The sequence below is a fragment of the Chiloscyllium punctatum genome, chromosome 8 (assembly GCF_047496795.1).
Source record: "Chiloscyllium punctatum isolate Juve2018m chromosome 8, sChiPun1.3, whole genome shotgun sequence".
In the NCBI taxonomy this organism is placed as follows: Eukaryota; Metazoa; Chordata; class Chondrichthyes; order Orectolobiformes; family Hemiscylliidae; genus Chiloscyllium; species Chiloscyllium punctatum.
In genome coordinates, this window is record NC_092746.1 from 33,829,794 (window position 1) to 33,842,092 (window position 12,299).

At 41.4% G+C, this 12,299-nt stretch overlaps 1 protein-coding gene across 9 annotated transcripts in view; it reads right to left on the reverse strand.

Annotated features, from left to right (window-relative positions):
• LOC140480462 (histone deacetylase 9-like) overlaps nucleotides 1-12,299 on the reverse strand; it is a 778,931-nt gene that overhangs the window by 482,975 nt on the left and 283,657 nt on the right. For all 9 annotated transcript variants that reach the window (XR_011961302.1, XM_072575348.1, XM_072575350.1 and 6 more), the window contains one exon: nucleotides 2,127-2,198. Coding sequence is in view for 8 of the 9 variants with exons in the window: in XM_072575348.1 (XP_072431449.1) it covers nucleotides 2,127-2,198 (72 nt within the window). In the remaining variant the exon portion in view is untranslated. The remainder of the gene's footprint in view (nucleotides 1-2,126; nucleotides 2,199-12,299) is intronic.

Consider the following 12,299-nt stretch of genomic DNA (forward strand, 5'->3'; position numbering starts at 1 on the left):
TTCCAGATTCTTTCATCTTCTGGGTGAAAAGAGACTTTCCTCACAACCTCTCTAAACTTCCTGTGGTTTTCGTTAATGAGGGAGTTGCTGGCGAGAGTGGATTGGAAGGGGAGCCTAGTTGAAAGATGGTGGACTAACAATGGCAGGAGTTTATGGGGACAATTTAGGAGGCACAGCGAACATTTAGTCCAAGGAAGAAGAAACAGACTCAGGGGAGGACACGGCAGCCATGGGTAAAAACAAGGACTGCAGATGCTGGAAACCAGAGTCTAGATTAGAATGGTGCTGGAAAATCACAGCAGGTCAGGCAGCATCCAAGGAGCAGGAAAATCGACATTTTGGGCTAAAGCCCTTCACCAGGAATACAGGGCAATCATGGGTGACAAGGAAAGTCAGGAACACTATAATAGCGAAAGGAAAAGCATACAATGTGGTGGGGATTAGTGAGAAACCAGAGGATTAGAAACCCTTTTCAAATCAGCACAGGACAAATAAAAAAAACAATAGGACTGTGAAGTACTTTGGAGTGCATGGTAAAAGAGGACTGAGTCAGCATGGTTTTGCTAAAGGAAGGTCATGCTTGACCAAACTGTTGGAATGCTTTGAGTAGGTAACAAGCAAACGAGACAAAGGAGAGCCACTGGAGCTGATCTTCTTGGATTTCCAGAAGACCTTGGATAAGGTTTCACACAGGAGGCTGCTAAATAAGAGCCTATGGTTATGCAGACTCAATGGCCTCATTCTGCTCCTATATCTTATGGTCGATGGTCTTATATCAATGCCCCTGGTCACTGATGCCTTCAACGTGGAGAAACAATTTGTCCTGCTCTCACCCTTCATGATTTTATCCATCTCAATCTTACCCCCTCTCGATCTCCCCTGCTCCAAGAAAACAATCCCAGTCTGTCCAAATACTCTTCATAATTAAAACTCTCCAGCACAGGCAACATCCTGGTAAATCTCCTCTGTACCCTCTTCAGTGCTATCACATCCCTCCTATAATGTGAATCCCAGAACTGCACACAGTACTCTAGCCGTAGCCTAGATGCATCTCCATCATCGTCTCCCTGCTCTTAAACACTATGTCTTAGCTAATAAAGGCAAGTATCTTTCTGCCTTCTCAACCACTTTATCCACCTCTCCTGCTCCCTTAAGGGACTGCCAGATTAGCACACGAGGGTCCTATTATTTCACCATGTAATCCCTTGCCCAAGTACAAGTGAGGGCATCAATTATTTTTAAGGCAAAGATGGGCAGAATCTCATCAAGAAGGGGGCCAAAGGTCCTGGAAAGTAGCTGGGAATGCGGAATTCAAAACACAGGCAGATCAGCCATCATCTTATTGATGGTAGCGTAGGTTCAAGGTGTAGAATGATCTCCTTCTGTTCATATTTTGTACATCCGTCCCGTTTTGGGTCAATCTCTACAACCGAAGGATGCTCTTCCTGAAGCAGCAGGGTCACAACTGAGGCAACCACAATTGTCACGTTTAAACTCACTGGAGCTGTCTAAGGAAATGGCAAACTATGCACATATCCCGACATTTAGTGATACTGATCTCCTTTGTATGTACACTTAACAATCCATATTTCTATGAATCTGCAGTTTTATTCCTTACCTATGCATTCAACTGTTTACTTAAAGCAGGACAGCTCCACATCGAAAGTCATCCGAAGTCCTATAAACCAGCTCTCTGATTTTCCCTTCCCTTCTGCCCAGCCTATTGACAATTTCTTAAGCAATGTAATTACAAATAGCATTTCAAATAAAGGGGAGGATGGAGAGGTATTATCAAGAGGGAATTTAAGTTGCCATTTCTCTTCAGTGGCATTGTGTTCTATTTGTACAATTTACAGTAGGGTGCTTCAGAACTACCTTTCATACTCACTGCACACAACATACATAAAACAAATTCAAGTAACACACTCATGTATTATCCTACAATAGTCTCCTATTAATAATGCACAGGTTACTTCTTGGATTATTAAAAAGCAGAATTTCCCCACGGTCTGATTGTCAGGTTTCTACAGAATGTTTAATGTAGAGTTCAAACAACTTGAATGTAATCAGGAGAATAACAAAAGCATGTTATTATACAGTATCTCTATGATATTAAATGTGCTTACCTGAGGTGAGCATGCTATGCATTCGGTCTTGAGCCAACAGCTGGATCGGTTGCTCTCGGTCAGAAACCCCATCTGAGGAGAAACATGATTCAGTCTCATAAATAGTCTGCAGCATCTTTCCTTTGAGTCCTCACTTCAGCCACATAAAAGATTCATCAGAGCACCGACAGAGTCATTTCCTCCTTAATTCTTCCTCTCGAAACAATCAGATGACTTGCACATTATTACATTGTAAAGTGCTCTCTTTCTTTCAATTCTAAATGGTTAAGTGCCTCTCTCAATTTTATATTTTGGTTGAGCCAAATACACATAGTTATAAAAAGCAACTCAAACTTTTCTTTCCAAAGGACATTTATTTGTTGCAGTTTTCTTTTGGCCTGTTTGTTTCATGAATTAAGTTGAAAGTAACTGGAATGGTAGTCACCACAGTTCAGGGAAGCCTTTATTTTGCTTCGTAGTAGGCACTAGAGGTTTGCAAGTGTAGTGTCTAAACCACTGTACGCACAAGTCTGCACTGCCCCTGTTTACTTCTCTCCAAGTTGGCAAAATGAAGTGATAAAACGTTTACATATGAATCAACAACAACACAGCCCACAGGCGACAGAAATAGAACAATGGCTTGTGTTAACCAAAAATAGGTCATGCATGGCAGGGATTGAGCTGTATTAATGCATTTGAAAAATACCACTGCAAGAGCAAACAGTGTACAGCTGTCCAATCCCTCAGCTGGAAATGCTGCTCTCCAGTCCTGCTGCAATATCTCAAAATGTATTGACATCTATTTTTGTTCATATACTCAGAATAGAAGCGGCATCACTGGATCCTGTTTACATTAGTCAAAATCATTCCAATTTGTCCAAGATACTTGCTGATCCAAATTTGAAGCAACAGTGTGAGTGAAGCTGATCATTCATAATTCATGTCCCATTTTAAGAATGTTCCCTCTCTGGACGTGATGACATTTTAAACAGGTTCCAGAATTTTTAAAAAAATTCAGTTCATGTAAACACATGGTCAGAACAAGTGTTGGTTTTACTGTACACCAGTTTTGTGCACTTGGTTTATTACCTCAGTGGGAGAGGTAATAGAATCATAGAATCCCTACAGAAAGAGGCCTTTCAGCCCATCAAGTCCACACCGACCCTTCAAAAAGGATGCCACTCAGATCCACTCCCCTAACTTTTGCCCATAACCTCAGATTTACCATAGCTATTCCACCTGACCTGTGCATCTCTGGACACTACAGGGCAATCTTAGCATAGTGAATGCACAATTTTGTACCTTGAAATGAAACCAGAGTACCCAGCAGAAACCCACGCAGACACAGGAGAACATACAAACCCAAGACTGGAATCAAGCCCAGTATTAGCTGGTAAGCAACATTTTATGATTGTTTAGCACTGCAGCACCTGAATGAGATGCAGATAATTTATTTTTACAGTACTACAAAATTAGTAGAAGTCATTTAAGGCTATTGGTAAAATGCAATTTATTTCATTAATATTTCAGGCTACTTTCATAATATCAAAATTGTTGCGTCACTGCATAGACTCCAGACCAAACAGACAAATGTTCCTTTAAGAGAGTTACATGACATCACAATCCATGCTCCCTCTAAGCTGCACAGCCGCTCTGATGTTGTACACACAGTGATCAGTGATGGCGATTGCAACATTGACTTCTGGTTCTGGAAATTGATGCCCTGCACTGACCTTGGAGGTCTGCACAGAAGAAAAAAATTAGAGGGAACACTGGTCACAACATGTCACATTCTAACACAGTGGTACCTGCCTGACGTTTAGTCACTCTCTCATTGCGATGAAGTAGGTGTAATGTGCTCAGTTATATGTATGTTACATATTGTAACATCAGGACAAAACTCAGATAATGTGTAAGTCGATGATTTTATAGCAATGTGAAAAGTTGGTTTGGTCAATAGACTTCAATACCCTATTCAGAAGTGTGTACTGCAGATGCTGGAGATTAGAGTCAAGATTAGAGTGGTGCTGGAAAAGCACAGCAGGTCAGGCAGCATCCGAGAAGCAGGAAAATCGACATTTCATCAGGAATTCCTGATGAAGGGCTTTTGCCCGAAACGTCGATTTTCCTGCTCCTCCGATGTTGCCTGACCTGCTGTGCTTTTCCAAACACCACTCTAATCTTGACTTCAAGACATCGATCTCAACAAGTACTTTGTCTCCCTGGTATGTGCTATGTGAGCTAAAATATAGGGCAATATTAAAACCATATCATACTGGAAGTACTATTTGACACAAGAAACTACATCATGGTGACAGCAAGTAAACTTTTGATACTAAAAGCTGATAGCAGCAGTGAGAGTTGTGAAGAGTTCTGTTTCTATCAGTCATTTTTCATCACATACCTGAGTTCAGAGCTAAAGTTTAACAACCAAGTCTCAACTGTTACAAATATAGCAAAGCAACAGAGAAACAGTCATGAACACACACCCTCTCTTTTAAAAGAAAAGCTCCCACCACCAATCTATTTATAAAGGGTCATACAGATAACACTAGGTAAAACTTGTAACCAGGTGTCAAAATAAAGGTACAGAATGTGATTTCACTGAAGCTAACTCAACTGGAAGGTTTTTGGAACTGGTCATTGCCACTGCGCTAATTAAAGTCTCCACAGAAGCACTTCAAAATAAACCTTAAAGAATATCCCATTGATGCACACGAGAAAGAGAGTGCAAGTTCAAAGCATTCCATGCTGGTCAGCAGCATCTACAGGGGCTTGACTCTACATCAACAACTGCAGTCATTAACAGATTCTGTAAAACACTCAAATCTTGTAATCAGATGTGACTTGTTTCATCTCTGGAAACAGTCTCCAACATTTCTTAGCATATCCAAGCTATGTTCTACAAGACGTCATTGGGCTAAAACCTGCCAGGAATCCAACTACCCAGCAAAACTCCAAAATGCAACCCAAAGCTGCACAGCAGTACGTGAAGAACAGTCAACCAAGGGACAATGTCGATGATGTTTTGTCCATGGCACAAAAGCACGTCAAAGTCCAAGAAGTATCTGCAATGCCACAGCTTAGAGACCAGTCAAACAGTCAATGTGGTAATATTTACACTCCCACTTGGTGGTGTCAGAAAAGTGATACATCCCAAAAAGAATGGAAATCATGCAATAAATGCCAAGATTGACACGGGTGCAAGTGCAAATGTCTTACAAGCTGTCCTTTCCACATCTTATAAGAAATATATTCAGAAGACTGACAAATACAGTGCAAATCATCATAATAAACTAACTGCTTATAATGTGTCAGACTACCCATACATTGGTATTATTCAGATCAATGTCGAAACAGCTTATTGGGATGACTAATGGCATTTTTCACATTTAGAAACTGTAGTTAACAAGATAATCCACAAGATAATAACACTCACAGTCACAACACTCAAAATTCTGAACTGCAACATTGAGTCTGTATATTACCTGACTAATCTGCCCAGCCTGGTTTGATGCTTTTAGCAATTTTGAATGTGATACAGTGTTACTTCTGAAAAATCATGACAAACCCAGAACTGAGCTGCCTCATAAATATAATATTCACTTTCAGAATAAGCTCAAACAGGAACTGAATTCAATGGAAGAAAGCAATATCATCCAGAAAGTACAGCATCACACTGAATGGTGCAGTTCCATTATCTATTTTTAAAAACCTGGTATTAAATGTCTGTATATTTAATTCCAAGATGACTACAAACCGCATTAAAAATGTACCCGCACAAGCCTCCTACCATGAAAAGGTTAACCCAAAGTTCTCAGATGCATCCCAGAAAGACTTTGGAGTATGTCTATTTCAGTTTGCCAAGCTTATTGTGTTTGATTCCAAGATCCTTACAAGAACTAAGGTGAAGTGCTCAAATAATCAAAGAAAGATTCTTGCTGAGAGGATGCAACAGAATCACACTCAGCAATCATTTCATTGCTAATGCGGACACCAGCCATTAGAGATGATCTGTTGGAAACCTCTCACAGAAGTCTCCACAAGCACAATGATTACTTGTTAAGATCCATGAGTACAATTTAGAAATTCAAAATAAACCAGCTGACTAAGTGGCTACTTGCGATGCTCTTAGCTGACTTCCAAACCCTGTGAAGAACAAAAATATTCTTCACGTGAATATTGTTCAAGTTCAGCTAGCTGATTACTTCAGCTCTGATCTCATTCATTTTCGTCTGTAGAGCACAGTCGCCAAGCTTCATCAGCTGCAGCAGCTCAAAAAGATCATCGACAGCAGATAGCCTGAACACTTTCAACAGGCCCACGAGACAGCTCATACTGCCTGGTCATTATGAGATGAATTGGAACTCTCAAGGAATGTAATATTCAAAAGTTAACAGGTAGCAATTGTACAAGCTCTACATCTAGGCATGCTCTGCACATGTACACAGGTTATGTGGGTGCAGAAAAAACCAAGATACTGTGCCCAGATCCACCTTTTGGCCCGGCAACAGTAAGGACATCAATCAAGTCATTAAATTATGTGAAGCACATCCATTCCATTGGTCTCAACAACTGAGAGATCCTTCTATACCACAAGGTTCTTTATGAGCCATAGTTCACACTCATAACCGATATTCCCCATGTTCAGCTTGTATTTATATGGACAACGAATATAAGACATTTAAAAATTCTTCACATCAGATGGACTGCTTCTAAAGTTGGAACATATGAGAATGCTGCACCTGGACATTATCGTAGAAATAGCACTGTAATGAATGATCAGAGAATTTGATTGATTTGGACTAGTTAAGGAATTAATGTTCACCAGGCCATGTCCCCACGCTTCTTTGAACAGGCGGAAGGGAATTTCAGATTTTTGGAGAGACTGGAGAAGTTCAGATTGTTCTCTTTAAGGTGAAGAGGTCTAAAAGGAGTTTTGAAAAAGATGACCAATATTATGAAGGGTTTTAACAGTGTAAATAAGGCAAAACTATTTCCGGTGAGAGAAGTACAGTATTAGTCTCCTTAAGGGCGTTGACATGAGGAAATGTGTTAACACAGTGAATTATTGTGTTTCGAAATGGACTGCCTGAACCATTGGTGAAAGTGAAGTCAATAGTAACATTCAACGGAGAACTGGATAGACACTTGAATGGAAAAGATTCACAGGAGTATGGAGAAACAGCAGAGGTATTGAATGAACTGGGTAACTTTACCAAAAGACAAGCACAAGTTCAATAAGCCAAATTGACTCCTCCCATGTTGTGCCATTCTTCAGCATTTTCAGTCAGTGACTGAATGGAGTCTTTGCTTTGAATTACTGATCCTGCTGTCTGTTTGGGTTGGAAAGAGTTAAACAAGAAATGCCTGTTGCTTTGCCTTGTGCTGCAGGTACTTCACTTCATTCCAAATATAGTAAAGCAGATTCAGCAAACAGCATCCAGAATCACCTACACCTTGACAGGATGTAGCCTGAGCCACAGCAAGGAGAATAATTTCAAAAATCAGAATAAGATAGTCATAGAGATGTACAGCATGGAAATACACCAGTCCAACTTGTCCATGCCAACCAGATATCCTAAATGTGTACACAGATATTTGAAAGTTGCCACCCAGGTAAATAGTGCTATGAAGAAGGCATATGGTGTACTGGGCTTTATTGGTAGAGGAATTGAGTTCCGGAGTCCTGAGGTCATGTTGCAGTTGTATAAGACTCTGGTGTGGCCTCATCTGGAGTATTGTGTGCAGTTTTGGTCGCCATACTACAGGAAGGATGTGGAGGCATTGGAACGAGTGCAGAGGAGGTTTACCAGGATGTTGCCTGGCATGGTAGGAAGATCATATGAGGAAAGGCTGAGGCACTTGGGACTTTTCTCATTGGAGAAAAGAAGGTTTAGGGGAGATTTGATAGAGGTGTACAAGATGATTAGGGGTTTAGATAGGGTTGACAGTGAGAACCTTTTTCCGCGTATGCAGTCAGCTGTTTCTAGGGGACACAGCTTTAAATTAAGGGGTGGTAGGTATAGGACAGATGTTAGGGGTAGATTTTTTACTCAGCGGGTTGTGAGTCCATGGAATGCCCTGCCAGTAGCAGTGGTGGACTCTCCCTCTTTATGGTCATTTAAGCGGGCATTGGACAAGCATATGGAGGTTATTGGGCTTGTGTAGGTTAGGTAGGCTTCGGTCGGTGCAACATCGAGGGCTGAAGGGCCTGTACTGCCCGGGGGGGGGGGGGTGTTTCTATGTTCTATGTTCTATATTAATCTATTCCCATTTGCCAGCACTTGGCCCATTTCCCTCTAAACCCTTCCAATCCATGTACCCATCCAGATTTCTTTTAAATGCTGTAATTGTACCAGCTTCCATCACTTCCTCTGGCAGATCATTCCACACATGCACCACCCTTTGCATGAAAAAGTTGCCCCTTGGGTGTCTTTTAAATCTTTCCCCTCTCACCTTAAACCTATGCCCTCTAGTTCTGGAGTCCCTCACACCAGGGAAAAACCTTGCCTATTTACCCTATCCATGCCCCTCATGACTTTATAAATTTCTATAAGGTCATCCTTCAGCCTCCAAGGCTTCAGGGAAAACAGCCCCAGCCTATTCACCCTATCCCTATAACTCAAACCTTGCAGCCCTTGCAACATCCTTTTAAATCTTGTCTGAACCCTTTCAAGTTTCACTATGTGTGGAACCACAGGAGATGGGGGAGATACTAAAGGGTATATCGCATCAGTGATTATTGTGGAAAAGGACTTGGAAGATATAAAATCTATTTCACCACATTCTATATCTTCATGTCCTTTAAACACTGATGCAAAATACTCGTTTAGCATCTTCCCCCATCTGCTGCAGCTCCACGCATAGGCTGCCTTGCTGATCTTTGAGGGGTCATATTCTCTCCCTAATTACTCTTCTATTCTTAATGAATTCATAAAATGCCTTTGGGTTTTCCTTAACCCTATTTGCCAAAGCTATCCCATGTCCCCTTTTTGCCCTTCTGATTTCCCTTTTAAATATACTCCCACTGCCTTTATACTCGTCTAAGGATTCACTCGATCTGTATTATCTATACCTGACACACATTTCCTTCTTTTTCTTGACCAAACCCTCAATTTCTTTAGTCATCCAGCATTCCTTGCAGCTACAAGCCTTTCCTTTCACCCTAACAGGAACATACTGTCTCTGGATTCTCGTTACTCATTTTTGAAGGCTTCCCATTTTCTAGCCATCCCTTTACCTGCGAACATCTGCCACAATCAACTTTTGAAAGTTCTTGCTTAATATCATCAAAACTGGCCTTCCTCCAATTTAAATCTTTAACTTTTAGATCCTATCTGTTCTTTTCCATCACTATATTAAAACTAATAGAATTATGGGTGCTGGCCTCAGACTGCTCCCCCACTGACACCTCAGCCACCTGCCCTGCCTTGTTTCCCAAGAGTAGGTCAAGTTTTGCACCTTCTATAGTAGCTACATCCACACACTGAATCAGAAAATTTTCTTGGATACACTCAAATTCCTCTCCATCTAAACCTTTAACACTATGGCAATCCCAGTCTATATTTGGAAAGTTAAAACCCCCTACCACAATCACTCTATTATTCTTACAGATAACTGAGATCTCCTTACAAATTTGTTTCTCAATTCCCCACTGACTATTGGAGGGTCTATAGTTAAGCTGCCAATCCTGTCCATCCCTGAGCCACATTTCTGTAATTGCTTTGATACCCCAGTCCCTGAGTTCATCAGCCTTCTCTGTTGGGCCTCTTGCATTGAAATAAATGCAGTTTAGTTTACCTCATTCTCTGCTTTGTTCCTGTCTGCCCTAACTGTTTAACTTGTTCTGTATCCTAGCTGTATCAGTCTCAGACTGATCTTACCCCTCACTATTTCTATGGGTGTCCCACCCCCACCCCCACCCCCACCATCTTACTAGTTTGAATCCTCCCGAGCAGCTCTAGCAAATCTCCCTGCCAGTATATTAGTCCACTTCCAATTCAGGTGCAATCTGTCCTTCTTGTGTAGGTCACTTCTATCCCAGAAGAGATCTGTGAATCCTTCTCCCCTGCATCAGATCCTCAGCCACGCTTTCATCTGCTCTATCCTGCTGTTCCTATCCTCACTAGCTTGTAGCACAGGGAGCAATCCAGACATTAGTACCCTCGAGGACCTCCTTCTTAAATTCCTGCCAAATTTCCTATATTCTCCCTTTGGAATTGTATCCACTTTCCTTCCTAAATCATTGGTTCCAATGTGTACAACAACCTCCTGTTGGTCCCACTCCTCTTTGAGAACATTCTGCACCCGCTCTGAGATATCCTTGATCCTGGCACCAGGAAGGAAACACAGCATTCTGATTTCTCAATGCCAGCTGCAGAAATGTCTGTCAGTTCCTCGTAACAGAGAGTCCCCTATCACAGTCAGTCATTTGGAAGATGATGTACCCCTCATTACAATAGATCCAGCCTTGGTACCAGAAACTTGGCTATTTGAGCTACATCACCTCCTACATTTACCACAAAAACAGATTTGTTTGAGATGGGGACAGCCACAGAAGATTCCTGCATTACCTACCCCCTTCTCCTACCCTTCATGGCAGTAACCCATCCACCTGACTTTGTTGCGGTTTTTCTCCCTCCCTATAACTGCCATCCATCATCCCCTCAGCTCCTGTAAATTCCTAATTGCCTCTTACTGCCTCTCCAACCTATCCATGTGATCTGACAGGATTTGCAATCAAACACACTTATTGCAGACATAATCATCAATAACATGGAAATTCTCCTTAATCTCCCATATCCGACAAGAAAAACACATCGCTCTACTGAAGGCCTTCTTTGCACTTTAATAATGTACAGAAAATAGCACAGTTTTACTGCTCCAGGCTAACTTAGTGTCTATGTTTTATATTTTTAAATTTTAATCAAGAGACAGATTTCAATACAACATATAACCAAAAAGAACCCATTCTACTCACTATTCAAAACTTATCAGATCCTGTGGTGTGAGGTCTCCAGGTTCCACACACGTTCCTCCAAGGTAAGCTGTGAATTTAGCCATTTGTTAATTTTTCTTAGATGCACTCCAATGTCCAGAGATGCATAAACTCAAACAGCAAAGTCAGTAGCTGTGCAGATTCACTGCTGTGTCAGTTAACAATATAGGTTTCCTTCTTTCTCTCTCTCACTGACCATGTGAACTCTGCCTTTGTTCTTTCCTCTTTTTTAAAGTGCCGTGTTTTGATCTTTTTTCCCCAAACTTCCAGAACAATGCAACAGCTTATAAAACAGTAATTACTGCTCCTGGAACTTGAGGGAATCACTTCCAACACCTAAAATACCTCAAAAAAGGAGTAGCTCTTCCTCCATTTTGCATGACCTAGAAACCTTAATACTCCCACCAACAAAGAAGCAAACTACCATAGGAGCAGCAAATTCAAAATAAGCACAAGAAATGCTGGAAATAATCACCAGATCAGACAGCAGTGGACAGAGAAACTGAGGGTTGAATCTTACATTTTTTGACAAAGTGCAAGGTATGTGGGTTTATTGGAGGGATTTTCACAGTGAGGTCCTGCAAGGTTCCTTACTGTGTCTTACCAAATGCATATCATTAATTACCTACCTCACCACCTCACATCCCTCACATCCAATTCTATCCCTAACTTACCATGGAACATTCCCAAAACAATTTAGGGGGGTAGGTGATGGCCGAGTGATATTATCACGAGGCTATGAATCCAGAGACCCAGGTAATGTTCTGGGAACCTGGGTTCGAATCCTGACATAGCAGACGGTAGAATTTGAATTCAACGAATTCAATTGAATTCTGGAAATAAGAATTTAATGATGATGATGAAACCATTGCAGATTGTCAGGAAAAACCCCTTCTGGTGCAGTAATATCCTTTAGGGAAGGAAATCTATCATCCTTATCTGGTTTGGCCTACATATGACTCCAGTCACAATGTGGTTGATTCTGAAATCATCGCCTTGCTGTCTGAAGACGAAAGAACCAATGGTCAGAGGAAGCATCAGCAAGACTGCCTCCTGCATCCTCTGCTAGCTAACGGAGTGACACCCTCAGTAGGGATGTCAGGATTTAGAAAGCTTGGGAGCAGAAACTGGTGAGCTACAGCTCCCCAGGAGGCAGAGAAGAATTGGCCTAGGCCTCTGCTATTCAGAGGGCA